General features: G+C 45.3%; 1 protein-coding gene across 1 annotated transcript; it reads left to right on the plus strand.

Annotated features, from left to right (window-relative positions):
- The first annotated feature begins 885 nt into the window (after positions 1-885).
- On the plus strand, positions 886-12,326 carry LOC128726286 (AT-rich interactive domain-containing protein 1B). Its single transcript, XM_053820086.1, has 4 exons — positions 886-1,047; positions 6,920-11,191; positions 11,294-11,830; positions 11,907-12,326. Exons 1-4 carry the CDS (start codon positions 886-888, stop codon positions 12,324-12,326), a joined length of 5,391 nt encoding a protein of 1,796 aa, XP_053676061.1.
- Positions 12,327-24,836: the final 12,510 nt, after the last annotated feature.

The following is a 24,836-nucleotide window of genomic DNA, read 5'->3' on the forward strand; positions in this document are numbered from 1 at the left end:
AGGTCACTTATCGTTCCACCTAACCGGCCATCCTTTCACTCACGTCAAGCGTGTGTCAGCGCCGACGAAGCCGAAGCAATATGTCCGCTGGACACGTCGGCACACAGAGAGCGCAGCGCGATGGGCGCCATAAAATTCGCCACCAGACCATCCTAAATACCGGTCGAATTCCCCCCGTTGGTGGACCACTTCTGGACACAGGACACAGACTGTGGGATAAGGGGGTTCGGACGTTTTGGGAGCGCTTCTTCGGAGCGTTGCCAATTTTTATGCAACCAAGTGAAGCACCAAGCCACAAGTGACACGTTTCCTGACGTTCCCGTGAAGCTTGAGCTTTCAAATCTTGAACCCCCACCGCTCGTGAGCATGAGATTGCTTTCTCCGCTCGTCGGTTTGGGGATTGCTTTTTTTTGCTGCTTGGATTGAATCCACGTATCAATGTCGCGTCGTGCCATGCTCGTGGTGTTATTGGGGGGTAACTGTCCGGTTAGTATCCGGTTTCTCGATCGCCTCCAATCGACCTTCTCAACGACCTTGCTTCGCAGCGCCATTAGTATGCGCTTGCTCTGGCCCGGCCATCCGAGGCTGCATTTTTCCACCACCTGTGAAACGACAAAAAAAAAACAATAACCCCACGAAAGCAACCACCCTTTTGTGTTTTGAATCGACAATCGACCGGCGATCATATAGAAAGGGAGAGCGAACGATTTCCGGTTTAAAGCGTCAAACTTCACCCGACCCCAAATGAAGGCTAAGTGGAGCTTTCACCGATCACGGTTGGGGTGTTTCTATTTTTTTTCTGCCTCTTCGCTTTTCACCCCCTTCAAAATACGACCTTCCCCCTGTTACTGACCCGTTCTGTTCATTCGCCTTTCCATCCACAGAATGCCAATACAGGCGCCCCAATGGACAGAGTTTCTCAGCTGTCCCGTTTGCTGCAACGAGTTTGCGGCGAACCTTCGCCCACCGATCAGTCTAGGATGCGGTCACACCATCTGCCGCACCTGTCTCGCCACGCTACACCACAGGCAGTGCCCCTTCGATCAGGTATGTTACATCCGGCTGTTTATTTTGCTCGCATTAATTACCCATATCGTCATATAATGCACGCTTCCCCCCACGCCAATGCAGCTAGACAAGATTACATGGCGTCACCGTTATTAGCGCTAATTGGGATGAATGGCAAGGATTAATTGATGACAAATGTTGCTGCGTTTGATCCTAGTTTTACATACATACGCATCTAATACGCAGTTTTGCCAATTGATTGGGATTTGAGTTGCGTTTTGGTATTGGGTGGTTATTTTTTTGTTTCTCTATTGCGCACAGAATAATTGTCGCACAGTTACCTCAAACATCCTGTGGGTGGAAACCGAGCAAACGGCAATAAAAAAAAACTCCATTTTATTTTTAAGCGATGCTGCATAATTTGTGCGGAATTTGCTTCGGAACAGTCGGTTTTTCGTTTCTCTCTCTCTCTGTCAGATGCCCAACGCACGTGCTTTACATTTACCGCTCAGGTAACATAATAAAAAAGTACTTAAATATCTCCCATGCCCCAACACTTGTGGGCGGGTTGCCGGTTTTTTGTTGTTTTGTTTCGGCCTCACCAAATCCGAGAAGATGGAAAACTGTCGCACGTTTTATGATGGGAAATAAATAAATAAATAAATAAAAAAGGACACGAATGCTGCTACCGCGAATGCGCCCCCACGCCGCCATTCAAATGTGAACAACTCACGTGGAAAAAGTAATCAAATAACGGCAAGTCAAGGTTGAAGCACAAAGTAAAACAAATCAACTTCCTCCCGAAGTCAAACCAAACCGGCAAAAGAAGGGTTCCGCGAACCGGGGGGGGGGGGGGGGGGGTGATGGAACAGTGGGAAGTGGAATCCCCAACGAGGGGCAATAAAACTTTATCATCTGCTTCTCGAAGGCCCCGGAGAATCCGCGTGGCGTGGAGAATCCGCATCCCCCCCCCCCCCCCCCATGCTGGCACGTGCGACGATGGCGCTCCCCCTTTTTTGCGTGATGTCATTCAATATTAAAGTTATGACGTCGGTTCCGGTTCCACCGGCGTGTGCGGGTGCTCTCCCGTGTGGCAAGCCGTGTGGATTGAAACATTAGCTCCCGCCGAGGGATCGCCTCCCCAAGATCGGTTCTCGAGCCTTTTTTTTTTCTTATTTATTTCTGTTTGTTTGCCCCTGCTGCCCGCTCGGTAGCTCGAGGGATTTGATTCGATACGAATACGCAAAGGTGCCAAAAGGGTTCATGGGGCTGGTGATTTTGGAATTTTATTTATTTCCACCAGCAGCGCGCCCGTGTGCCATGGCACTTTTATCTCTCACGGGCCCATTCCTGGGGGTTTTTCATCGGGGTCTGCGAGCCGGAAGCAGGAAACAGGCGCGCGCAACGTGTGATCCGTAGACGGGAGAACTTCATGCTTGCCCGGGCGCGCGTGCGTTCTCCTTTTTCCGGTGAACGTGTGTTATCTTTTGTGAAACATTTCCATTCTCTCGCCCAACTCCGCTTGGGGTTCGGGTTCACCCGGCAGGGAATGGAAGCCGTTCTGTTGTAAGCTTTTTCAGTAACTTTTAAAGCCGTTCTGTTTTTGGCGACGTGAAACATTCACCATCGATGAGACTGATTAGCTTGATGCTTTGGGAAAGCTTTCAACCAACTTTTATGTTTCCCAGTTTTTTCTTGCTCGTGTTTCAAGCCAACCAAAAGATAACGCTGTTTTCATAGTCTTTCGTTAGGGAAGCATGATTTTATTCTTACTTTTTTTTTTCTTTAAATTCCCTTCAAATCTACGTGCCCGAGACCGGAGTTTCCACATTAAGCTGTGTGATCCTCATGCGAAACACGTATTGATCCACACGTGAAACATGTTGGTTTGGGTGGGTTATTTGTACGGTTTCCCGCTGTTTTCTTTTTGTTTTAATTTTTAAATCTCCAAACCCCAACGCACGTACTTGGTGCTAAGTTCACGCGAAAGTAATCCGCGCTTTACACGATGGTTTTTTTTCTTTGCTCGTGTTTAAACAACCGAAGCTAAACAGAATCACCGATAAGCGAGAAACAAATCTAAATAGTACCCAGCAAAATGGAGCAAATAAAACAGCGCCTACTAGCGACCGAGGGCAGCAGGAAGGAATGGATGATTTTCAGAGACCCGCATCCAGAACCAGTCATTCATTCAGTCCGCCCGGGGTTGGCGTGTCCTTTAGAGAAGCCCATTTGTCTGGACCGTCGGGACCGAACGGTTTCCCGGCTTCTAATCTGATTTACAAACATCCGCCACAACCCGGCGGCAACGTTCCCAGCGATACGTCCCGAATACGACCTCTCGATCCTTCGCCACATGACGACGGGGGTGGAGCTTTGGCCACTGTTCGTCCCACTGTCCGCCCAAGCGGTTACCATGCCAAAACGGCACAAAGTTTGTGAAACGGTCGTCGCACGGTGAAAATGTAAACGGTCACATAGTCAACCCCGGTGGAACTGGGCGTGGAAATGGGACCTACTGCAGCCGGCTAGGCAAAAACCCGGCAAGAAGGAAAGATATTAAATTTCGATGCCTTTTAGGTGCGATGGGTGGCGAGTGTGTCAGTGTGTGTTGTTTGCACTTCATTTAGGTTGCAGATCCTTCCAACGCCAGTGGGATACTTTTGCCCCTTTCTAGGGGCATGCGTCAAACGATAATAGACGAGTTTTCATCTCCCATTTTATTTTGTCACCCTTGTGTGTTGCGACTCGGTTTTCTTTTTTTTTTTTAAACCGAGGGTGAAAGCTCAACCGTCGTCGTGCCCTGTGCGAGCGTCACCTTCCCCGAGGGGGAGGTTTTGGAAAATCCTTTTTTGTTGTTTTTATTTTTCTCTTCTTCTTTTTGCTCTGCTCTGCTGAAAAATCGAAACTGATGACAACACAACAGCAAAAAAAAAAACAGTCGTCTCGCTTCGTAAGAGCTTTACGGGAAAGGATTTGGTCTCCATCCTTTCCGGCTGCGCTGTCAAACCCGGGCCCATTGTTTTGATTGAGCTTGTATTGAGCTGGAAAAAATCCTTGTTGAAACGTTTAAGCGCAACCGGAGTTTTCTCGTCAAACTCGGAGGAATGGTTGAAAAAAAAAAACGAAAAAACGCCCAACACAAACGCACCCACCCACGGTTCTTATCGCCGGCGGGTGGCTCATGGCGGGCTCCCGGGAGACCATGTGTCTATTTAACCGGTATCGGTTCGGCCTCCCATCCGCGCGTGTCCTTGCCTGTAATCCGTACCGCGCTCGGCCCCACTCATCATCGGCCGAGCGGCCCGAATTGTGGCTATTTTATGTAATGCGGTGGAAAATACACGAAGCAAAACGCGATAAGCCTAACGCCGTGCGGGTGTGCGCGATCTTTTTTTTTTCTTGTTGTTGCTTTCTTCTTTATTTCAACATCTACTCTTCTACTTTGCTCCCACGGTTATTTGTATTATTTAGCATATCCTGTAGCCGGGTTTTGTGTGTTTCCGTTCGCTTTGTGCGCGCGCGACCCTTTGCGAAATTTGCTGATCCTGTCGAAAAGCGGGTGGTGGGAGATTATTTTACGGCAACATTCGTGTTTTCTTCTTTTATTTGCGCTATAAAGTGAATGTTGTTGTTTTTTTTCTTTCTCCTTCCTTTTCGTTCCGTGTGCTTGCGTGTGTGTGTGTGTGGTAAAAAGGAGCCCGTTTTCAAATTTGGCCATACGTGTTTGGTGTCGTTTTTTTTTGCTCCATTTGCACCCTGGTACCAGTTTAAAGTGAGAGCATTTACGCTTACGGCGTGTGGGAGATTCGCAACGTTTTACCATCTGTTAGAATTAGGCTTCTCGTAAAAAAACGGAAAATGCGCTTAGCGAGAGTGTGGATCGTAAGGAAGCAAAATAAAAAAGAGGAACCAATTTAATAGAATTTTATAAACAACCACTTCGTTAGTTTCTAGTGCATGATCGTCGTTCGAAATGGGTGTGTGGGTGTGTGTGTGCACTCAGGTGAATTTAATTTGAAAAGCAAATCGATTTAAAGGTACAATCAACCGCAGAAACAGCGGAAGGAAGTTCGCTGTGGTTTGGTTACGATCGCGAGCGAAAATACTACAAAAGCAAACAAAAAAAAAACCCCCCGCGAGAGTTCCGCAACACACATCAAGACGGTTACAGCGCATTGTGCTTTGGCAGCTGCTTTCCTGGGGCTTCCGAGAGCGTGGGGTGTGTGTGTGTGTGGTACAAATGGCCCGCGTTCGGGGTGGCGAAGCGCGAAGGTGAACATAAAAACAAATGGCGGCGCGACGGTGGTTCGCCACCGAAGTGCGCGCAGTACGCAACAGGACAAGGACGCGCAGCGACGGAAAATGGATTTGTGTACCGCTTAATATGAATAAGTTTATATTACGTTTATGCTGTGCCGCTGCAGCAGCGCTCGCTCGCCCCCTGAACTGGGTGCAAAATTATCTTCCTGTCATTTCATCCGCGAACAAGGAACGAACGAAGCGCGCGGTGGATTTTCCTCACTTTACGACGCCTCCGGCACCGATAGCTTGTGGTTTCGTGTGCGCACGTTATGCCCACCCAGGGGGGTTCGGTGCGTTATGCTGCCGAGGGAGAGGCGCAAAGTAAAATAATAAAACACGCCGGCAGTAGTCAGCATCGTGTGGCAGCTGAACCGTGCGTGGCCTTTTCGGGATGCGAACATTGGTTTGGGTATTTCGCTTCTTCTTTTTTTTTCCTTCCTTTGCTTTATGCTCGTGTATTCGGTGTCGCGTGGTTGCTTGGTTGCCGGTAAGATAAGCGTTCAATGCTGCCCTTTTGCAACCGGCGGCACCGGCGAATGGTACCCTCCAAGCTTCCCAATCGCGCCCTGAAAGGTTCAAACACACGCACTCACCGAATAAATCTAAATCCTTGGCGAAACGCAAACGAACTGACATAAAAATAGAGCGGGACAAGTGAGACAGAGAAAGCGGCCACTCCACCCAATGGGTTGCCCCCTTTTTTCCCGCCGGATCTCCATTCCCTGAACGGGCGTTAGGAAAAATCGCGCGATAACGGCGCGAAAAAGGGGCGGCCCCCGAGTACGGTAGGAAAATGCGAAAATATCGCGTTCCATAGTCTCGCTTCCAGTGTTTGCGGTGGAAAGGACGCGAGGACGACGACGACGACGAACGATGACGTGCATCCATATCCATTTCAGGGACGATGTTGCTTATAAGTGGTTTATTTGCATCTCTTCGGTTGCGGCGAAGACGGCAAACCGCGCGCGAAAGATGACTTTTCCGCGAGTGGGAGTGGAAATGGAGTTGGAAGGACTCTCCCACACCCTCACGCCCGTTGTTGCCTTGGTTAGGGCCCACCGCCTACTCCTGCTCCCCCACAGCGGATATATAATCCTGATCGAGTTTTGCGATTGCTAAGCAACCGAACCCCTAAAAACGAAACGGCATTGAAATGTGATGGTCTGTCGATGGTAGCGCTGTGCTGTGCTGTGCTGATGTTGCAGACATATTTATGGTGCCCCACCAAATTTTGGGGGGCTACGCTGGGACCGAACTTACGGGCTGGTATTTCGAAACCAATTTTTAACACTGAAGTAGATCCAATTTCGTTTATGTTGAGGGTTCAAATTCTAGATTGATTGGCTTGATTAGGCGCGGTACAGGAAATTGGTACAGGCTGCTTTAAGGACGCGCCATAGTGCGTCCATATTGGCTGGAATGGCATTCGAGCGAGATTCAGTGAAGTTTCTTTTTGCTGAGTTAGTTTACTTTAACTGTGCAAGTTTGCTCCTTTTTTGGGAGGTGTAATTGCACGTGTTAATTCCTTAGCTCATTTCTTGCATGTCAATTTCCTCATGTGTAATATAAAATACCTTTATCTTTTCATTGTCCTTGTTACCCGCAGACTGTTATATCGACTGATTTAGATTATCTGCCGATTAATAATGCATTGCTGCAGTTAGTCAGTACACCGGGCGTTCCGTCTGCGTCGTCACCGTCAGCGTACGGTGGTACCACGAAAGGAACCGGAACCGGAAGCAACAATCCCGTCGGCAATGGCGGAAGCTCGTCACCGGGAGGTGGTAGCACACAGAGCGGCTGCAGTACCAACAGCACAAGCAGCACAAGCAGCACGAGCAACAGCAGCAGCAGCAGCACGAGCAGCAACAGCAGCAGCAGCAGCAGTAGTAGCAACAGCAGCACGTCGTCCTGTGATCCTGCGCTAAATGCTTCCACCGGTGGCGCAGGATCGGCCAGCACCACCGATCCGGACCTCAACTCGACGAGCGTCCAAAGCCTCACGCCCGAAAACCTACAATGCTACAAGACGGCGAAGGCGTGCATCGAAGAGCTGGCGCTCTACCTCAAACCGTGTTCGCCGTCGGGCAGCGGATCGCTGGCCGGAAATGGTGCCAGTGGTTCCAGCAGTGGTCCGAGCGGTGGCGCGAGCCTGCTGTCGCGACAAATGCAACGGAAGCTGGTGATACTGGTCAACTGTCAGCTGATCGAGGATGAGGGCCGAGCGCGATCGCTACGTGCCGCTCGCTCGCTCGGCGAGCGAACGGTCATGGAGCTGATCCTGCACCATCAGAACCCGCAGCAGCTGAGCACGAACCTGTGGGCGGCGGTACGATCCCGCGGGTGTCAATTCCTCGGCCCGGCCATGCAGGAAGAGGTGCTAAAGCTGGTGCTTCTGGCGCTCGAGGACGGATCGGCGCTGTCCCGCAAGGTGCTGGTGATGTTCGTCGTGCAACGGCTTGAACCGCACTTTTCGCAAGCGTCCAAAACCAGCATCGGTCACGTGGTTCAGCTGCTGTACCGAGCGAGCTGCTTCAAGGTGTCGAAACGTGAGGGTGACTCTTCGCTCATGCAGCTGAAGGAAGAGTTCCGCACGTACGAAGCGTTACGTCGCGAACACGACGCACAGATTGTGCAGATCGCGACGGAAGCTGGGCTAAGGATCGCACCGGATCAGTGGTCTTCGCTGCTGTACGGCGACACGGCACACAAGTCGCACATGCAGAGCATCAACGACAAACTGCAGACACCACAATCGTTCGTACAATCAGTGCAAGAGCTGCTGATCGCGCTCCAACGTACGGGTGATCCTGCCAACTTGTCCGGGTTGCGCGTGCAGCTAAAACACCTAGCCGCGATCGATTGGAATAGCGAAAATCACGTGCCAAGCTGGGCAGAGTGTTCGGCCGCGTTGCAAGCGGTAAAGCGTGTTGTAGCCGGGCTGGTTGATTTCGTGCAGCACCACGGTAACCGGAAGCTGCAGGAAGCGGGCCATCTGGCGCACAATCGCAACTACAAGATCAGCCTGTGTCGTGATCTTAACAACCGTGGCACCTGTCCGCGTGGTCCAAACTGTACGTTCGCACACTCGGACGAAGAGTTGGAGAAGTATCGCACGAAGCTGCGCAAAAACCACGGCAATAATGGTACGGGCCCTTCTTCCAATCTGCGCCTGATGCCCAACGGCAAGGATCACCATCCGCAAGTGGTTGGTGGTGGTGCGAGTTCCAGCTCGAATCAACAACAAGCAAGCAGCAGAACACGATCGGGAGTAGACTTCCACGGACATTCGACCGGTGGTAATAATGGTGACGGTACAATGCACCAAAGTTCGTCCTCGTCGCACGGTTATCACTCTTCCGGTGAGGAAGCATCGGCTTCTCCCGTGCGATTCCAAAAGCAATCCTCCATTGGAGGTGGTGGACGAGATGGAGCAGCAAGTCACCAGCATGGCCATCGGATGCTGGAGAAGAACCTCGCGAGTGGCAGCCAGGGTGGTGCTGGTGGTTCGGGAACTGTAGGTGGTGGCTCCAATGGATCAGGTGGATCACATCATGGATCGTTCGGTGGTGGTCCAGGATCGATGAATGGAGGAATTAGAGGACCGTATCCGGTTGGTGGAGGTACTGCTGCTGGCCACTATCAACATTCCGGTGGCGGTAGCGGCGGTTCCATGAACTATCCTCATTCCGGACGCGTGCCACCTCACTCGTCGGGTGCAACGGGAGGAGTTGTATCTGGAGGACCCCCGGGAGGAGGAGGTCATCACAACTCCCCGCAAGCGATGCGGTATCGATCGTTGTCTCACATGGGTGCAGGATCTAATGGTGGAAATGGTAACGCTAGCGGAAACTATCTACCGGGTGCAACATCGACACCACCGCATGCGAACATGCTCCAGCATGGTAATGGAGGCAATGGAGGACATCTGTCAGGAGCGTATCCTCATCAGCTTGGTACCGCGCCATCAGGAGCAGGAGGTGCGGTGTCCATGCCGGGCGGTGGAGCTCATCAAATGGATCAGCAGCAACATCAACACCATCATCACCACGGTTTACAGGCACATCATCCGGCTGCTTACTTCGGTGGAGGAGACTATCCGGAGGGCAAACACGGTGTAGAACACGGTCCACATCATCCGCATGGTCACGGTCCAACGCGTCGACCACCGAACTATTCCGGCTGGGACAATCTCGCTAGTCCCCCACATCAGCATCAGCTCGGTGTAGGTGCGCACCATGGAGTTCCGGGCAAATTGGGACCCGGGGGACTTCAACAACAGCCCCAACAAGGTGGTGGTGGGTTTGGAATGCCAGGTCCGGGTGGGCAACCACACCATCCTCCAGCTGGTTCGGGTTCGTCGTACGGAACCGCTGGTGTAAGTCCCAAAAATGGTCACACGACCGGTGCACCAACGACACCCATGGGATCCAAGTACATGGGCGGAATGCAGCATCCGGGTGGGCAGCAAAATTTCCACCACGGAAAGCTGGGACCGGGTGGAACCCAAGGACGCGATTACAAGGAAAAACATCAGGGTAATCGGATGCCAGGTGGACATCTTGTACCACCGCATGGACACGGAATGCCTCAGACACCATCCGTGGGACCAGGGTATCCTTCCGGGCGTAATGGTGCTGGTGGACCACCACCACCACAGGGTCCTCCCTATCTTTCCTCACAGCTCTCGTTGGGGGGAGGTCCGGATGCGATAGGTAAAGGAGCCTCGGGACAAGGACCTCCACCACCACCGCTACCGGCGTACCATAACGGACACAATGGTTCGCAGGCTGCCTACCAGCATCATCACAATCAGCACATGCACCATGGACCCTCGTCGTATCAGCCACAGCGTCCAGGACTTGCAGAAGCCCAGGGCTACCACGCCAAGCTGGCTTTCGAGGCACTCGGTTCGGTGGCCGGTAGTAGCGCCAAGAAGTCGTACAATTTGCAGCTGTTGAATCAGCACCTGAGCGATATGGGCATGCCAAACGCGGCTGCTCAAGCCGCCAACAAGGACATGTTCATCCGATCGGATTCTCTGCTGGCCGACGATGACGCTCTGCTTGTGGCTGAGCACGATTTTAACAACGCCTCGCAATACGGACCGATCTCGCGCATGAACCCAATCGGTACCGAGCGCACCGATCTCGGGCTGATGCCACGTGGCCATCCAAGACCACCCAGTGGCCACCAGCAACGGGGTCTATGGTCCACCTCTGGATCCTCACTCGGAGACAATCTTTCACCGACGGGTGGCGGAAACGGAGGCTCTAATGCATCATCTCCGTTTTATCCGATCAACAACAGTGCCAGTGGCACTAACCAGCCGCTACACCAGCACCATAAGCAGCTGATGCAACAGCAACAGGCGCAAGGACCACATCCTTACCACACGCAGCATCATCAATCGGCTGGGGCGTCCGCGACCATCATGGGAAAGATGGCACCGGAACCTAACAACAATACGCTGGATTTTGATCTTTTGCATGCTGACAAGAAGACGCTTGAGTACGAATCGTCGGGAGCGATGGGTGATTGTTGCGAAACAGTCACCGCACCGCCGGGTAGTGGTGCCTCGAACGTAGATCCCGACTATCTGCTCCATTCGTTGGTGTCACCATCCGCGCTTGCCGGTGGACATTACGGCGAGCAACAGCAGCAACACTTTCAGGCTCTGGTCAGTGGTTCGGGTGCGATGATGGGTGAGCGGCGAGATTGTACGCTCCAACCGGCGCAACAGCAGCAGTTGATGGGAAAAGGATCGCGATCGGAACGGTGTAATGGTGGAGCGTTGAATGATCGTATGAGTTCCTCAGGTTCGGCGCTATCTCCTGCTTGCGCCTCCGACGATCAACGCAAGCTGAACGATATTAAGGTAAACATGCTACGCTACTAGATGGCAGCCAGGATATCGGGGTTCAAATCAAGGGGAAAGGATTATTAGGACAGAGCTGTTAATCATACCTCTCATTTTTAGAGTCCACAATCGTCGCTGTCGGGCATGCAGTCGCCCGCCTCTGGTATGGCTATCTCCGTGACCTCGGAATCAACGTCCTGCACAACACCTCCGATTGGTAGTGGCACAGGTCCTGGCGTGATGTGGAACAATTTGCTTGATCTGTCCGGGCTTAAACCGTCGCCTCTTTCGGACACGCTTGGTGGTGACTCGCACGATCAAGACGATAGCAGTCCGACTGGGCGTTCGAACGGTGCTACTGCTGGATATGCCATGTCTTTGACGCCCAGCTTCAAACGACCTGCAGACCAATTTAAGCTATCCAAAATGATGATGGATACTACGGCAGGCCAGCAGCAGCAGCAGGGTTTTCTTGGCCAACAAAGCAACGGAGGTGGAGTACCAGCGCCGGTGGTGTCAGATTCGTTGAGCGAAGTATGCCGCTTCCACGAGATGCTCAATAGCAGCCAGCCAGCGTCCCCGAGCTGTCTGAGTGATCGTGCTGCCAGCGATGATCAACGGAAAATGGGCGCTTTCAAGGAACTGAACGATCTTCGGGTACGCATCACTCTATCGTACGAAGATTCTAAGGTTTTTAAGTATTCTTCAATTCCTCTGTTTTTATTTCTAACAGATCCAACCATCCACTGTGGCGGGTATGCAGACGACATCTTCCGCGATGCTTACCTCAGTGACGTCTTCGTCGTCCCCATCGATGGTCTCATCAACGGGGGGATCAGATGGCGTTCCGTCGTTGCATGTTGACCAGTCAGTCGAATCTATGTGGAACAATCTGCTCGATTTAACCAGCCTAAACCCAGCGGCACTGCCTGCGATGGCGTTGTCACCTTCCGGTTTAGAACAGTCGGGCTCCAGCGATCCACTCGGTTCGGGTAGCTGCAACACCAGCACCACCAGTACGATCAGCGCAGTCATGAACACGAGCAACGGCAGTAGTGGCGAGGATTCGTACGAAGCAGTAATGGTGGATGATATGCGCGAGCTTGAATTGCGCCTCGAGTCCGTGCTGCAGATTGACGAGAACGGAATATAACACAGGGGGACAGTGGGGATGATGATAGTAGCGGCGGTGGCCAAAGCCAACCCGTACTAATAGGATGCAATCCGAATTGTATTTTACAATGATGACGAAATAGTTTCTTTTCGCGCAGATATTCAAAAAAATTACCGTTCCGAGGGCGAAGTAAAAGGCATAGCGCGAAAAGAAGACATATGTTTAAGAATCATCCCCATGTTTGCGAATTTTATTTAACCTGATAGGTAACTAGCTGCATACAGCATACAAATATTCCGCTCTGAATCGGACTTAAGATCGTAAGCTACGAAATTTAGTCATCTTTCTTTGTACGCACTGCAGCGCGTATGGCGAACGAACTACAGGCTATTGGCCTGTATTGGCTAGGTTTTTCTGTTGACTAACACATTTGGTGTATCAGCCGGTTTTTGGAAATCAACTCGCTAGGAAATGTGTTTAAACATTTGTTTTTATAATAATAGACCTCTTTTGCTTTGGACGTAACGTCTGTTTGATCGTGCATATTTTTATATTCAATATATAGTGAGATACAGTACAAGCGTAAGGATAAAAAAAACACATAGAAAGGATATAATGAGATTGCATCATTTTGCGCTATCAATTGCCCTGATAACATACGAAAATGGAAACGCTGGTGTTATAATTATTAGCATATTTAGTAAATGATAGTTGGAGCAGGTTAGCTGACTAGCAGGGAAAAATGCTTGGCATTTCTGCTGCATTAACCTGGGCACCGTTTTGCTATGTTCTAATTTAGCAATGTTTTTAGTACCATTAACAACTTAAACTACGTCTCCGTATTCGGATCGAGGTGAGAGATATGGGACGGTTCAAAATAGTGAGGATTACGTTTAATTACTCTACTCCATCCGAGAGTGCGCGTGCTCCTTTATGTTTCATGCGAAGAGGGTTACACTTTTTGTGCTAGTTAGTGTTATTAGAACTGATACGCAATTTAACGTTGTTTTTATCGCTTACAAAGCCTTTATATTATTAGTCCGGATTGTGTGTGGGTAGTGGTTAATGAATTTTATCGTTGTTTTTATATACACAAGTTTACGATTATGTACGAATGTGTATGCACACACACACACACGTATGTATTTTGAGAAAGGCACCGCTTTTGATTTTGGAAAAGTTTGCCAATAACGTACTATGTTATTATATCTAGTTATATTAACACTCTTAGCGTTAGTTTGTTCAGCTTGGAAATAGCCATCCTACCGAACCGGCATCGAAAATCTTTATCCCGTGTATGGGGGACAGTTTAGCGGATTGTTTGTTAGTTTGAGGCTGGATAAATACTCTCATTTTGTTCGACCGCAGCTATCCAGCCGCTGTGCGCTGTGTCTGTTAGCGCTACTACTGTGAGCTCTAACTGGTTTTTTATATCGCTTGCAATGCAGTGCAACTCGCGTTTAAGCTTAGGTTAAATTGGATCAATAATTGTTGTTACCCACGTTGCGGCTACTGATGTGAAGCCGCTAGCAAAATGTCTAGCTAAAGTCTCGGGAAGGTGATCATTCGAATGAATGGTCACTAGCGAGGGGAGAAGAAAAGCGCCGTGGTGCCGCTCGGCAGAGTGTAGTTTGAGACGTAGGTAGCTAATCGAAGTGACGGACCCGCTAAGAGACGAGATGTGTAAACTTATGTTTTACTAATAATAGTCCAATTCAACACCGGTAAAGGGTGAGCACGATACTCCGCAATCGTTATGCGCTCTTCATTAGGTTAGTGTATTCGCTAGTAAAAAATGGGAAACCAGAAATTACGCTACACAAATACCACCCGAATGGTTAACTCTTTGTTCATTTCTACTTCTTTTGTGGTTTTACACAAAAACTAAAAAAAATAGCATAAAACAAACATACATTGATATGCTCGGGAGGCAGCGCGGTTAGAACGCTCGAGTCTGCCAGCTGAGCATGGATGAGGTGTGTTATAAGATTAGTAGTACAATGATTGTCACTTTGCTAAAAACGCAAGCTACGTTTTAGCTGTTCTCTGGCAAAATCAAAGTTACATGAAACCTCCGCAGTAACAAGGAAAAGCGATTCAAAAAGGGTGGTTTTACAGTGAAGTTCTGTCGTGGCTTTATTCAAAAACGCATCTACAGAAGTATGGCTTGCGTCAAAGGACGCCAGCTTCGCTCGGTAGCCAATTGTTTACGGTGTAAACTAGGGTTAGTAACGGGCAGTAACTTTCAAGGATATTTTACAACCTACAAACCGAAAATAGTGTGTCGTTTAGTGTTGTCGCTTCCCGACACGTTTGTTCATAAATTTAGTTGCTGTTGTGTTGCGTGTAGGCTAGATGGTAGCACCTGCAGAATGGGCTTAGATTTTCACGACCACCACGTACTTCCGCTGTACGCTTGATCCTAGGAGAACACAAAACAGAGAATGTTAACTTTCTCTACCATAGAACCGCCATCGCCTAATCTGTTTTTTATCTTTTACGGCTATCGGTATGAGAAATCGTTTTCCAGGCTGTTAACAAGTAATGCCCATTGCGGTTGACGACAGAAGACTATCGATGGAATGCTAGAGGTACGTACATGTGCAAGAAGCATCCTTGAAATGTTTCTTTTTGTTGTGAGGTTGGTTGATTGTGTGGTCCCTCCACCCCCATCTTCAGAAAGGCGAAAGACAGCGTCAACTGTGAAGGGTGGTACTGTTTTGTTTTCTAAACCCAATGGGTTCATTGTGAATGGTATACATTCGGTAAATATATTAATCTATTTATTGTAGAAAACCACGAAGACAAGGCGAGAGAAGCATGCGTACGGGTGTGCATGTGCATACGTACGTATCGTGTTACCCAATCTTTGATCGTCAACTTTGTTATTCACCGACTGAACCGAGGGTATATAGAGGTTCGCGGGGAAATCCTGCGGAAGACTAAAACTCACTAATGTAGTATATAGCCTCGTTCCGCAATGTGGCCCTATTTAGTAAAATGCAGATCGTGATGACTCACACGAAGAAGAGATAGAAAAGAAGACCATCGGAACGATTTCCGTTGGAAATGCAAGACAGAAACGATGTGAACAGTACACATTAAGTGAATCAATTTAATGATTCCCCCGGTACCGCGCTGCAATATCGTACCGGATTCGATAGTGAAATGAGATTTTTTGACATTGACTGACGCCCGGAGCTGCGTGAAAACAGTATAGAACGGTTTTCTTTTTAGGCAGCAACCCCTGATGCATAAACCGGTAGGAGAAGGGATTGGCGATCGGTTTACTGGAGCAGCTGCCTGTGTAATGGAGCTTTTGCTAGCCAAGAAATAATGTGTACGGAAACACGATAGAAAAGAATTGCAAATGCGACACAGCATAAGAAGAGGGAGAAAAAAATCTCCTTTTCGGGATAGCACTGCACATCCTGGAAACAAAAATTGAAAATAACAAATGAATGGCGGCAATGCTGCAAAATGAAAATGATCGAAGAGAACATGAGTCCAATTTCTTGATCATATATCGCAAGAACAGAAAGCAAACAGTAAGAAATCACAACATACTGAAATCATTTATACATTTGAAGTACCCCCTATACATGGCCACAAAAAAGGCATAAATGATGGAAAATGGATGAAACAGAGTTAACATTTAATATATATAAAAAAAAGATATATATACATACCTATAAACATATATTTGAAAATATATATACATATATATTTTTAATATTCGGAAGTAAAGCAGTAAAACAAGAATAAAATCTGACACTGGTTAGCAAAACGTATGCAGAACGGAATAATAATATTCCTCACAAGCAGACAAGTAAAAGGAAGCAATAGACACAACTGTTCTCTACATGTGCATGATTATGCAGTATACTTGGAACGTTTCAAGCCAAGTCCAAATTAATCGGCTAAGCGGATACCGATCACACACAAACAGGAACAAACACAACCTAATCATTTTCAAAAACTGCATCCCGAAAGCTAATGAGTGATTTTTGCATACCCGTTATTTAGTGATTCTTAGTTGGAGCTATTTTTTTTCGTTTGATTCGTCCTTCGTTGTGTTGCTTCAACTGCAAACAATTAAATCTCTGCAGAGCTATTATCATCATTCGCGATACGTTAAATTTATCGGTTGTTGCTGAACCCTTCGAATATAATAAGAGCTTAATTCTAAATTTTATTTTATCACATTTTCCAACATTTTGTTTAACATATCCTTGATGCAGGGGCACACGTTGCCCCTTTGTGTATTTTTTTATCTTGAGTAGCAAAAAAAAACAACTTTTCGAGTAACTCCGAGACGATTTTGATAAATTCTCTTTGTTTGGAATAGAACTCGTCCGAAGGATGGAACAAAAATTATTAAAATTGGTTCCTTTCAGTTGCGACTACTTCTACAGAATTTTAACGTGAAATGTTTCGCGTGCAGCGTAGAAGTTAATATAACGAAATTAAATTAAGTGATCTTTCCCTAAACCGATACCGGAGATGCGTGGATAAGTGATAGGACGAAGACGTTGAGTATCCTAGCCCTCCCAAACATATTTACTAGCAAGTTTATATCTTTTAGCTTCAACACGTACATTGGACGTAGAACGTTCGATACCTTATACCACATTTATTCAATTAGCTCAAACTCTTGCCGCTTACGTTTGTTTGCGGCCCGGTAGCGTATGGTATGTTAGCGTTTAATGTAGTTCGTTTCGCGTTAATTGTTGATCGATTTTTATTATTATTTTATACTTGTTTGTACATTACCGGTCCTACATACCTTGGGGACCTCTTTAGAGTTCTCCTGTAAGACGGTGCGCTATGCTATGTGTTTTAATTTGCTTATTATATTGTTCTGTTACTTCCGTTATTATATCAAATATGTAACTTATTCATGTCTCCTTGCTATGGATTTTTACGGTTCTATTCCGTTTCGGTCGCGCAACATGCGTACGCCCAGAATAATTTCTAAACGTTCTTCACTAACCGTAAAACGTTCTATCTCAATGTTTATTTTCTTTGGTACGTTCTTGCTTCGTATAGCATATCATTGCATTGATTAGCTATGGTAGATAATTATGAATTCAGCGTTATTAAAATATCATTAAACAAGATACAGAAATTGTACGATTGGGAACGGTTTATTAGTAACAGGCAGGCGGCTACAGAGACGTATTTAGCGAAGCATTGAAAATACAGGACAGAGCTAAACTGACCATCGGAAATACAAGAGTTACTGGTGTTGAAATTGCTTTCTTTACGTTTCGTTACACTCCGTGTCTAGACTCATTGGGTTCTCTCTTGAGTTAGTTTTGATATCACATACGTTTCTACAATTAATTTACCATTTCTTTCTTCAATTTTAGTTCCATTTATTTCTTTCGTTTCTTTTATGTTTCTTTGCAGTTAGCTCTCACCATACAAGCAACGATTTCCAGTGGAGCAATATTCGTGTCTATGACCATTCAGAGAGCACATACGAATCAGATCTATTTTTGGTTCTGCATAATATCAATCGTTATAAAGATTCGATCAGAAAATGGTATCTCTTTTGTCGATTGTTTTAGTCTATCTTAATCGACTCAGAAAATCGCACTGAAAGCAGTTGCGCAACATCCAAAAAAGCATAAGCTAACATTCCCTTAACAATTAACATCATCATTCGTATCGAATATAGAGATATATGAAAATTCATTATTAGTGTTAACCAAGCGGCAATCTTAGAATTAAGCAAAAAATTTAAAAAAAAGTAATGACTCAACAAACATGCAACCAGTAAACGGTAGCAACGCAAGCAACCAAAAGTAGCAAAGCAAAAACGGCTTCGTGTAAGAACTAAAATGAACTAAACAAACAAACATACAAAAAACATTTAAATCGCATGTATGTATATACCTAATTAAACCTAACATAAATAATGTGTGCATAGCTTAAATCTTAACGTTGTTTGTTAACATTTTGCCAGTAGGAAATAAATATGCAAAAGGGGAATAGGAAAGGACGGTAAAACCGGTGCTTCGATTGCGAAGCATGCGAACATTTATTACTGACCAATATTGTCCCAGGGTTGGCAAAGCATAACGGGGAGAAAACGAACAATCTATATCATTATATACAGTGTTTAGATAGATGGAATCAGAAGTTAGGGTGAAGGATTCTGACGCTAATGCATGTAACACACCGTTTATATTACGTGCTGACCAATCTCTCTATCTCATGAAACGGACTATAACTTTCAATAGTTTGTGTGGTTCTAATTGCAAGTTCAGTTGTCGTTCATTGCAATTGCGCCGTTTCATTAACGTTTCACGTAATCGGCAGTGTATTATAATACTTCGTTAGACGGTTACATCAGACAACTTTTTTTGATTCTATATCATCCAATGCATCCTTGCGCTTACGGGGAATCGTCGATCTGTTTCTGATGGTACTGCAGCCCTATCACGCCGTCACGACGGAAGAGTTCGATTCGTTTGCTACTAGAGTAAAAGTGCCTTTTTAACAATACTTGTAGTTAACTTTCACGTGTATTTGCTATACAACCGACGATTCGAAAACGACAAAGCATCATTAAAGAAGCAAAATGGAAAAGAAACTGTTTAACAAAACCCTGTACATCTGAGACACACCACGGTAACAGAACATGGTCAACTAGTACTAGTCAAAGAGAGCATAATACAGCCTTTAAAACGTTGCAGATTTGCATTGCAGTATTTGCTCTTTCGGTCATTTTTCCTCTTATCCTATCATATTCGTCGATCGGCTATTGAATAGAAGCACGCACGCATTACCTTTTGAAACTGTGCACTAGGTTAATAAAGTTTATCTACCGTTTCGACACACTGGCTATCTACCTACCCTTACGCTCGTTGATAGTGATAAAATGTTTTATACTGTTACACCCATCAGTTGCTATTGTTGTAGGGGTTCAAAATTTTATCATAACCAGCAGCAGCAACACCTACGATTGCTGTCGCAGTTGTCCCTAGTCGAGTTCCTAAAAAACGATAATGATCTATTTGTATCGCTTTCGAACGTCACGATTCCCCGTCAGCAAAACGATGAGTAGGAGATATAGTAGCGGTTTGGTCGTTGGTTAAGATGAATTATTTTACAATAATTCTACACCACATTTTTGAGCGTTTTGCTTTGGATAAGTAATTGTTAGCTTTATGGCTCTTAGAACATTGGTATTTTAACAAAATCCTTCGTTTCAGTTACACAACATATCTTAATCGTAAGGACAAGTTGCAGGCGAACACCTAGCGTTAATGTGAACATGGTAGGAGAATCAGAAGATCAATTGTGTAATCAGCTCCTTCGTGTTTTTGTCCCTCATAGGAGCTGCCTGCCAGCCCACGCTCGAAAGACAGCGGGACTAAATACCAATCCAAAGGCGACGTAATTTATGACCGAAACGATCAGCGTGGCCGCGGTCGGGAAGGTTAAAGCAAACATACTTATTTCCTTCGAACTTGTGATGTGAAATTTAGAGTTAACATTCGTTCATCCTCCAGTTTTAATGGAAGGTGGCATCCGTATCTTTAAGTGGCTAGGCGAGCGTTATCGTCGTTACGTGCAAAACCAGCAAAACGAAGCACAAACAAAAAGCAACACTTACACAAAGCTAAACAAAAACCTTACCTTATTAACTACGCCAAACGTTATCATTCAATCGGTAGAGCTATAAAACTGTGTACATCTTTGAGCATGTAAACCATATTCAAATCCACTGTTGACTCAGCTAATCGAATCCAATCATTCCTGCATGGTAATTATTTAGATAATGGCGATCTAATGATGAAATGGGATAGGAAATTAGCATATGAATACTCGGAAGAGCATGGATTGAAGGCGAGAAACAAAACAGATGCTCGCTAGGTGTTCTTTATCGGCTAACGTATATGTGCAGACGTGCGAATAATTATGGATTGAGTGTCCTTCCTCAACTGGTAACGGAAGTAGCAATAGTACTAAACATAATACAACAGCAAACAACATATAAAACAAAACAACATCAAACACATGCGGGATGCAAACTAACAAATATGCTAGCCATTGGAGCCAGCGATTGGTCGACCGAGGCAGCCAAAAAGGAGTCAGAAAGATCCAGAAGGGTGACAAAATGACACGATTTCGTAACGAAAATCAGCCAACAATCTACTGCTAGACGCGATGCGTCGTCGAAACGAGGTACATGGTATGTACATTCTAGCAGCTTTACCGCACACTAACCAAGGGCGAATGGTACGATAGAGGAAGGAGGAAGCAGGAATGCAAAAAAAAAGAAGAACCTAACCGATCATTGGAAGGATATAAACATTAGTTAACATTTTTACAGTTTCTCCGGCTATTTTGTATACATTGAGGAAAAGAAAATGCAAGAAAAGAGATAAAGAAATAGTAAAGCAAAGGTGAATGTGAACATAAAACCCGAAACATACATTTAACGCAATACGGACACTAAAAGGGAGAGTTTAAAAATACTGCACAGAATACGGTAATCGAACGCTGGCAGCAGAAAATGATCGTAATTACAGAAACCAACCTAAAGCAAACCTAATGCGGAACTTCGTGGAAGCGGGTGTTAAATTATGAGATAAATTTTACAACAAATAAAACTAAACCACATTTGCACTTCAATGGCCCATCGACGGATGCAAAGTTCGTAAGGAAGCGCAGTGAAATGCACAAATGTGTATGAATGCATAAATGCTAAAGCAAAATATAAGCGTAAAAGCAAAAGTAAAGAAAAACGCACACGTACAGTCATAACACGTCGGTAGAGGCATATAAAAACAAGTTAAACATAAGCGTAAGGAAACAGAAAAATAAGAAAGGTAAACAGAACAACAAAACACTAAACATATATTTATCATATTTACATTTTTAAGCTTACACATTTACAAAACTGAGTATATTTAGGCGGAGCAGGGCTGCGTAGTCGCGCCCGGGGCTGGCCTCTCCGGCGTCGTATGGGGACTTTGTAAAAGCGAAACTAGCGCCTCCAATTGCCATGGTTTTCCATGTTTTCGTAACGCTATCCTTAACTCTTTAAACCATAACGAGAAACTTTAAAAGATGCGCTAGAAATAAAATGAACAAAAAGAAAAACGAAATAAAAACCAAGACATATTCTACTAAAGTCACCATACCGGCAACGGAATGCGCTAGTGTAAACTACAAATGACAAACATAATTAAATATATACTTATATATATATACATACATATACATTCCTTTCATCTCCCGTTTACCTTTACGAATTCTTCTTTAAAAAAAATCTGCTACTCATGCCGCGCACTGTTGAAATCTTCAACTCTCGTACGTTTGTAGAACTTGCGTTTAATCAACCGCCAGCCTATCTACTGTATCATGCTGTAAAAGGGTTCTTGATTCGGAGATTCGGCCGTTGCAGAGCCCTTTCCTAATATTAACAAACCGTTGGCATAAAACCACAGCTATGTTTGCAAACTGAGACACATCTACCATTATTGTCCACATGATCCAAAGGAATGGCCAACGGCTGGCGTTACAGGTGCGGATGGAGATCACTCTCGAAGCCACTAGGACATGCTAAATCCAATCATAGACAAGAATACCTTTATCTGGCAAGGGAAACTAAATATCAAACGATATCCAAACATATGCAATAGGCCCGTAGCGATGGGGCGTTGGAACAGAGAAGCGATGGAAGTAACTATGATATAAATGTTTTTGGGTACATTTTTTGCATATAACGCTAAACTGACCGGTGGTGCAAGGGTGGGGAGTGGGGAGGGGCGAAAGGCCTCCAAACCGAACAAAACTTTAGCCTAAAACCTCTCTTGCGCTAATGCGCATCATGATCCTGTCCAAGTACGCAGACTAGCAGTGCAAACAGGATGAGGAGCGATTACATGCATTCAAGGTGTTCAAGGTGTGAAAGCAATCTGGACGGTGGCAAAACGTACAACAAAAATTAGCACGGAAACTTGTGCGTACGTTCGTTCACCAATCACAACTAATTGTTTTGTGCACATCGTCGACGAAGAAAAAAAAGGAATATTTCTCACAGTGACGTTATGCTTTTCATCAGACTACAATAAATTAGTTCGGGTGCGGCTCAATCGGCGTCCTGTATTGGTTGGTAGTGGTTGATCCACACTGGAAGTAGCAGAAGGTAGATGAATGGTTTTAGGCAATTAAAACGTAGCTTAATAACACGTGGTTTTGTTCCCGTAAACGGTGATACGGATGAAAAGAGGGTGAAAAGGCTTGATTAGTTTAGAGAGACGCAAGAAAGCACCATCGAACCCGGTAGCCTCAATTATTGGAACGATCGTACAGGATCGTATCGCAGTTTGGCTGCCTTGCGGTGAGTGTTAGGACGAGTTAAGCACGATTAGGGTGTGTGGCTTAAACGTTAAAAACCGAGGAGACCCTGTAGAATGTTTTGAAGATAGACAAAAAAGAAGCAAAACGAGAGAAGGATTAGTATCTATGGTGCACCGTACCGATTACAATGTCACAGAGATTAAGAGCATTTGTTTTAGAAATGCGTGTAATATTTGAGTACTTTTACTGAAAGATTATTGTACTTTATTGCTGATTCGGCGGCATGAGCGAACGGCCGATGATGGCATTGACATTGGTTGCTAAGGGCAACGGGTTAGAGTTATGATCTAACGCGAGCGTCATTTCATTAGCGCCTGCTACTTGGATCACGGTGACAACGCGGTCAAAGCGATTTTCTGTTGATTGGTTTTTTTTTGCGTATTCGATATTCGTGTGTATGACCTGTGTGTCTGCCAGTTGCTGTGCTTTTCATTGCGATTGATTGCGATGTCCGCATTGCGCAATCGGTGCTGTGGAAATGAATTTTACTCCCCTTTTTACTTGAAGTTATCTAGTAATACAACATTTGGTACCAAATGCACTGTTTCGGTACGTTAACTTTTAAGTGATTGTTACCGATCAATCGTATGATAACGACCAACTTGTAGATGCCACGTGCAACGATGACAAACGAATGCGAATGATTACCAGTAGTGTGGAACGTTCAGATTCAACTGTAAAAGATACAATCAAAACTTTAAAAATAGTCCAATAAGCCACTTATACAGAACATGCTAGAGAAGATACGCTTGTCATCCGTAAAACGATGAGGTATTCAATCAAAGCCACTCACTCATTAGTAATCCACTGATATCAGTCTCTAGTTGTCTGCAGAAGTACTGGTAAAAAACTACAAAAATCAACCACAACAAAATACAACAATAACATGAGAACAGAAATGTGAAGATCTCAGAAATGGATAAGAATTTCAATGCAGCTCTGTATGTTTTCGGGTGTTCATTCTGTCCTCTTTGAGTTAGATTCCAGTACAATAATCCCGTACGGTTATGCCTTTTGTATCGAGAAAGACTTTGCTTTCTAGAAAGGACGATTAAGGGTAGTTAAACTACGATATGGTCGATAGCGGCCAGGCAGTCGCGTCAGTAAAATCAACGTTAACAAATTTGTCTAACTTAGCGTAATACTAGCACAATTAGGATCGATAGCAAAGAGAAACAAGAAAGACATAATGATTCCTAGTGTGTCGCCATGGCACAGTAGATATTGATTGTTAGGAGACGATCATTTGATTTTTTGCGACCGATCAGTTATTCGGTCGATTCAAAGTGCGAAACGGAGAAAATATCGTTTCCGTGATATTTTATGTGTATCACTCTATCTGGGAATGGGGTATAGTTGATGACAAAAGAAAGGAAAACAAAACACAAATACCATAAAACTCATGCAATGGCAATCTCCGGAATGCCACAGTCAAATGAAGAAGCAAAGAAAAAAAAACACTCTAAACAAACATAATTACGTAAAGTAAAGAAAGCTAAAATACAAAACCGAATATAAGTACACTAAGAACGTATCGACGAAACATGCAAGATGGGCATGTGAACGAAACAAGTAAAAATAAAATAAAACAAGACATATGACGTTGAAAAACTAACCATTGATTACATTAATCATAAATACGAATATTTGGAATGCAAAACGTAAGTGACAAGAGTAAATGCAAAATTCAATGCGGACTTTGAAGTAAAACTCATTAATCAATACCGAACGGAGCGAAAGCGAAAAAAGCAAAACTACAATAACTATATGTGACAAAATTTAACAAAATGAACAACAAAAAATGATGAACGGAATGATTCTTTTATCGTAACAGAACGTAAGGGATCGCAAACATCACGGTGGAGCGACGAAATTGAAGCCAATAAATAAATTAAAGAACCAAAAGAAAACGCACATTAATATGAATACGAAAGAAACGTTTTATCGAACTTTTAACTCAAAATGAAGGCTTGTATATACAAAGCAACGGGTTGGTATCTTATGTCCTTCGCAGCCCACCAGGACGATTTTCCCATTTCAATATTAGGCGATCAGATTTATCATTTTTATTCACCTTCCAAATCAGAAGCTGCCAATAAGGTTGGCATGGCGAAAGAGTTTACCTACAATTTATAAATGATAGATGATTTAATTGAAATTTACCTC

This window comes from Anopheles nili, chromosome 3 (assembly GCF_943737925.1).
Source record: "Anopheles nili chromosome 3, idAnoNiliSN_F5_01, whole genome shotgun sequence".
Taxonomy (NCBI): Eukaryota; Metazoa; Arthropoda; class Insecta; order Diptera; family Culicidae; genus Anopheles; species Anopheles nili.

Coding starts and splice junctions, on each gene's coding strand:
- LOC128726286 (XM_053820086.1), top strand. CDS start 886: ATGCCAATACAGGCGCCCCAATGGACAGAGTTTCTCAGCTGTCCCGTT. Junction 1,048..6,919: donor GGCAGTGCCCCTTCGATCAG/GTATGTTACATC, acceptor TGTTACCCGCAG/ACTGTTATATCGACTGATTT. Junction 11,831..11,906: donor AGGAACTGAACGATCTTCGG/GTACGCATCACT, acceptor TATTTCTAACAG/ATCCAACCATCCACTGTGGC.